This window comes from Hevea brasiliensis, chromosome 10 (genome assembly GCF_030052815.1).
Source record: "Hevea brasiliensis isolate MT/VB/25A 57/8 chromosome 10, ASM3005281v1, whole genome shotgun sequence".
NCBI classification, from domain to species: Eukaryota; Viridiplantae; Streptophyta; class Magnoliopsida; order Malpighiales; family Euphorbiaceae; genus Hevea; species Hevea brasiliensis.
Genome location: NC_079502.1, coordinates 17,790,894 through 17,796,559, shown reverse-complemented (window position 1 = coordinate 17,796,559; position 5,666 = coordinate 17,790,894). Strand labels below are relative to the sequence as shown.

The following is a 5,666-nucleotide window of genomic DNA, read 5'->3' as shown; positions in this document are numbered from 1 at the left end:
TTTGCTAGTATTAGGTCGTATGCCATAGCAAAATCCAAGATACTTTTTCCCTCCTCATTTCGACTGTCAAAACCAAAACCTCCATGAACATTCTGATAACCTTGTTTATCACTTCCTACATGCCCATTCAAATCTCCACAAATGAAAACATTCTCTTCATTCGGTATGCTTTGCATTAAATCATCAATATCTTTCCAAAACCTTTGTTTACTCTCACTGTCTAGTCTTATTTGTGGGGCATAAGCACTAACTATATTTATTATTTCTCCTTCTAGTACTAGCTTTACTAGTATAATTCTATCTCCTACTCTTTTCACAGCTATTGCTGCGTCTTTCAATGTCCTGTCTATGATTATGCCCACTCCATTCTTGTTTCTCTCCTTTCTAGTAAACCACAGTTTGTACCCTAAATTACCCACTTCCTTACTTTTCTATCCTACCCATTTAGTCTCCTGAATGCAAGCAATATTCACCCTCCTCCTTTCCAAGGTATCCACAAGCTCCATTAATTTTCCTATAAGTGATCCAACATTCCAAGTACCAACCCTGATTCAAAATTTGAAATTCAAGATTGGTAATGTTTATAGCATGGTTGTGACCTTCAGCAAGGCATCTTCAGAAATCAAGAATTTATAGCATGGTTGTGACCTTGAATTCTAGGCTAAATCTGTCCATCGGAAACCTGCATTTTGTTGTTTAAATCTATGCAATTTATGCGACTATTGGAATTTTTTATTGCTATCATTCCCATTGCATCCTAATGCTGTCCTAGTTACCCAGCTTATTCGGTTGAATGGTTCGAATCTGCAACATCTGTGAGTCTGCACCAAATGGTGTTTATGGTTTTGTTTTGAGGTTCTCTAGTTTTTTTTTTTTTTAATATATTTAGTATAAGGTTTTCTAGATTGGGTGTATCAGGGAGATCTTTTGACCGGGTTCTAGATTGAAGTGATCATATTAAGTTTTTTGTGGATTTTAATTAAGATCAATAAAATTTGATTGTTTTTTTTTTTTTAAAAAAAAGAAAAATGACAAAGAAAAAGAATCGAATTCATAATAATAGAAAAGAGAATTCATCTAGATACCATTCAAATCACCCTCCAATTACATATTTATATGTTCATTTTTATGCATCTCTAGGCTCACAGTCCTTAGCTAAAAATATTTGAAGGTATTTGGTTCTATATGCATCACATAAATACAATCACACATCTAATGCTAGCGAGGAAATCAACTGAAGCTAAAAGATTATTTCCTGGCTTTGCTTGCGGAAAACACTGGGTCCAAATGTTGAAGAGACTATTTGAACTAAGAGAGGAAACTGTAGAAGTGCGAATAATGTAACAGGTGCACAAGCAAGCAGGCCAATTGGAACTGCAATCCACTTCACCCTATGAAACAAAACCAAGTGAAAGGCAGCGCTGAAAGCTATAAGCATTGAGGCTATTGAAAAGAACAAGGTGATAAGACCAATGCTTAACCTCATAGGTAATGCCCTGAGAAAATCTTCTTCCGAATAGCGAGATGTGAGTATGCCCAGAAACATTAACAATGAGGTAGATGAAGCAAAAAGTCCCAAGGCATCTGATATAGCAAAAATCATGAAAGCTGTTTCTTTCAAGTAAATTGGGATCCCTTTATCACTGTTGTTGCCTCCTGGTACAGTAAAAGCCGCTGCGAATACAACTGTGATCACAAGTGCCGCAACTGTTGCGCATGATGTAGCTGTATCCTTCATCCATTTCTCCCCTGTCTCAACTAGATTCTTGTGCTCTTTGGTGAACAGAATTCTTGGAATATGCCCATTCTCGCCTATATTTTCCTTGTATGATGGTTGCACAACCTTTTCCACTTCCTGTATAAAATGAATTTCAGAAATAAATGATTATAGGTTAACCAAGGATTAAGCCAACTGACACACATCTTGAGTTAATTTAAGAGATTCATATTGGAGAATTTAGAACCTGGAACCATTGCAACTCCCGTTGCATTTGCAGAGCAGCACCAGAAATCTTGTTTGATGGGTTTAACTTCGCTGCTAAATGCAACATGTTGTTGCCAAAGTTATCTGTTAGTGATGTAACAATATGCTTATGATTACCCATTTGATAAAGGAGATTGAAAATTTTTTCTTGGCGATCTTTAACTGCAAGAAGAAAAATAGTATAGCTATCCTCGGCGAACCAAACTATGTAAGGGTAGGACCTAATAGCTTCGGCAACAAACTCTTGAATACCCAATCTAGTGGCATTTATTGTTGCAGGTCCTAATATACCATGAATTTCTGAGTCACTTGCGTTTAAAACTTCAAAAATCAATATTTTGAGTAGCTCCATTGCTTGCTTATGCATCAGCATTGTATTCTCTATGCGTTGTAGAAATTGAAATTTCTTGGATTTCTTTCGGCGTTCTTCTGAATCCCCACTAATTTGATCCTCAACATCTCCACCTCGAGTGACAGTAGTTTCTCTGCTTGTACCATCTAAAATACCTGCATCAAAGAGGCTCATTCAGCGATAGAACCAAATTAAAAAGTATGAAGAGATCAAGTACGCACGACAAATTAAACGCTGGCAAAATCCAAGATGACTTCCGCTTGCAAATGCCTGAGGCTTTTTAGACAGTGTATACAAAGCAGTAAATCCATTTTGATCTCTTCCACGTGCTAATGTGAGATGGTGTTTCAATAGATCAAGAGCGATGCCTGCTCATAAAGAACAAGTTGAGAAGAGTTATCAGTAGTAGTTAGGAGAATGCACAAGCACCGAACCACTTTACCAAGGGGCATGCGACTAGCTAGGATTTAAACTCTAATTATAGATACTATGACTACAATACCAATCAAAAGTTTAATTTCTTGCCAATTTGAAATTTAGTTGGGAGAATGCACTAACCATAAAAATCAGCAGTGATCAGATCATTGAGAAGTCTGACACCATCTTCGCCGGCAAAAGGACTTGGTTGCTCATCACGAGTCACTGATAGAAGAAAGCGAACAGTTTCCTCGTGAGCATATGAAGCAGCATAATGAAGTGGCGTAGCATTAAGACAGTTCCTTCCCTGTGTTAATGTTGAATTCTTTGCCACCAATATCTTTGCTGCTTCTATATTTCCAACCATAGCAGCACAGTGAAGAGGATTGTTACCATCTCTATTCTCAATTCCCACCATATCTTCTGTCATTTTATCTACAAGTTTCTGCACAAATTCAATGGAGTGGCCTGCTGTAATTGCAACATGGAGAATAGTCTCTTCAAAGCCAAAAATCTTGGCCGTTAATGCATCAGAATCTTCAGCAAAAATTCTACTCGCAGTGCTCCAGTTGCCATGAACTGCAGATTTGTACAGTCGCAAGTCGCGGTTTTCATTCCCATACTCCATTTCTCTTCCTGAAATTAACGCAAACTGAAGCAACATTAATGAGTTTGTTTTTTAATTCTGAATTGTTTTGTAAATTTCATTAAAAAATTAAAATTTTAAAAATAATTATAAATTTATAAGTAAATTAAAATGCATTTATAGATTTTAGTTAAGTGAAATTTGGAGGATTATTAGTTTAAAATTTATGGGTTTCTATCAAATTGTTATATAAATTTAAAGTACAACTAATTAATAAAATTAAAAATATAGAATTCAAAATACTATTTCTTAGATATCAAATATATATTTGTAATGATTTTAGGGAAATTTATAATTTGATCTCTGGATTTTGCTCTATATTATACTTTAGTTCCTAGATTTTGAAAAATTAATTATTTAGTTTCTAAATTTTACACTTTATTACACTTTAGTCCCTAAATTTTGAGAAATAAATTATTTAGTCATTTAATTTTAATATTTAGAATAATTTAGCTCTTATAATTCTAATATTTACAATAATTTTATCCATTGACATAATGACTAAATTATTCTATATATTAAAATTATAAGGACTAAAGTATTATATAGCTTAAAATTCAATGACTCAATAATTAATTTCTAAAAATTTAAAGACTATAATGTAAATAAGTAAAATTTAAGGACTAAATAATTAATTTTTCAAAATTCAGAACTAAAATGTAATATAAGATAATCAAATTGTAAATTTTCCATAATTTTATAAATCCCACTTAGATGTGAATGCTTTTAAAATAGACAGAAATATAAATATATATTTAAAATGAAAAATCATAAAATATTATCTATTATCAACATTAAATTCTCTTTTACATACTCATGTCTAAGCACACAATTAGAATCTTTATGTTCTTTGAGTAAAATTGGAGGAAATTCAGCATCATCTTTATGCCTTAGAACCAGTACCTTCCCTTTGCTTGCAAGTATAAAAAAGGTCTCAAGATCCAGATCATCAAATTGAATTACGATTTACCAAAGAAAAATATTATATATTTCTTCGTAGAAGAAATCAAAAAATATATTATTCCATTAATTAATTAGCTTGCATGAAATTTTCTATGTATAAATTAGTCGATCTCCATTCTCCAATCCAAAATTAGCTCATATTATGTGCTGCCAAGAAGACTGGCAATACAAAATGAAAGTTAATAATAATAATAATAATAATAATAATAATAATAATAATAATAATAATAATTAATAAATCAGTCCAGAAAACAACAATATTAAGGATCAAACTTGACTCAAATGAAATGGAAAATATAAAAAATAACAAAAACAAAAGAAAGAGAGCAGTGTGAAACCTGTGAAGGAATTGTAAGGATGGAGTCTGCTGTTTAAATCCACATAAAATGTGAAGAAATGAGTGGATTTATTATGCTTGGTTTGGGAAATCTGTTAAGAAAGAGAAGCTTTACCTTCCACTCTTTAACTCATTTTCTATCTGCTCCCGTGTATCATTTGTTGCATTTCGAGTGGGTAACATGTGCTTTACTATTGTTTTTTAGCTGTAATGATTAAAGAAATCAAAGTATTGATAACAATGTGATTCACGAAGTGGGATTCCTTCATCTAACTGTAGGAAGTCACTATGGTTATTAAATTAGAAGTCTACAATTATGGAGAAAATTAATATTTTTTATATACAATGGTTGAATTGACATAAATATTATAATTTTTATGTTAGAAGATATCGTATATGTAGATGATATAAGTAGTCATATTCTAAGTAAAAACCAAGTACTTGGCCAAGCCTCATAATTAATAATTTATAGGTCTTATTTAGTCCAAAACTTTTACCTTGCCAAAGTCATCACTCAGGCCATTATTCTCTATCTGTTTCTTCCTTTTCTGACCCCTGATGATAGATCCTACGTTGATTAGCTTAAAGTGCCAAATAACGCATTCGATCAGACTCTGGCAGTTGAATTGATGATCAGCCTATCAACTATGCCTCTGGAGGGGGGTTTTTTTTATCAAAGGGGTGCAATGAAAATAAAAATATATTAAAAAGGAGTGAATTTAAAGCTAATTATTAAAATAAGTGAATTATGCTGACGTGGAAGAAAAGAAAGCAGGACGATAATTATAATAGCGTTTTAAACTCTGAACGCTATTATAAATAGTGCTAAAATTTTAAAAATAAAAAGAAAGTTGGACGTACTTATGCTTTTATTTTAATCTTTTTTAATATTTTATTTATATTTTAAATAAAATATAAATATTATTTTAATAAATAATATTATATATTATAATATTTTTATTATAAA

General features: G+C 32.0%; 1 protein-coding gene across 1 annotated transcript; it reads right to left on the bottom strand.

Moving 5' to 3' along the window:
- Nucleotides 1–1,082: 1,082 nt before the first annotated feature.
- Nucleotides 1,083–4,786, bottom strand: LOC110664795 (protein ACCELERATED CELL DEATH 6-like). Its single transcript, XM_058129231.1, has 5 exons — nucleotides 4,701–4,786; nucleotides 2,895–3,389; nucleotides 2,558–2,704; nucleotides 1,965–2,491; nucleotides 1,083–1,855 (listed from the first exon to the last, which is right to left on the bottom strand). The coding sequence occupies exons 2-5, from the start codon at nucleotides 3,379–3,381 to the stop codon at nucleotides 1,241–1,243; spliced, it is 1,776 nt and encodes a 591-aa protein (XP_057985214.1). The 5' UTR covers nucleotides 3,382–3,389; nucleotides 4,701–4,786; the 3' UTR covers nucleotides 1,083–1,240.
- Nucleotides 4,787–5,666: the final 880 nt, after the last annotated feature.

What these genes read in the sequence shown, in the direction of transcription:
- LOC110664795 (XM_058129231.1), bottom strand. Translation starts at nt 3,381, where the DNA reads ATGGAGTATGGGAATGAAAACCGCGACTTGCGACTGTACAAATCTGCA. An exon ending in GATCACTGCTGATTTTTATG is followed by an intron (nt 2,705 to 2,894) that starts GTTAGTGCATTC and finishes CTTTATGAGCAG; the next exon opens with GCATCGCTCTTGATCTATTG. An exon ending in TTGCCAGCGTTTAATTTGTC is followed by an intron (nt 2,492 to 2,557) that starts GTGCGTACTTGA and finishes TCTTTGATGCAG; the next exon opens with GTATTTTAGATGGTACAAGC.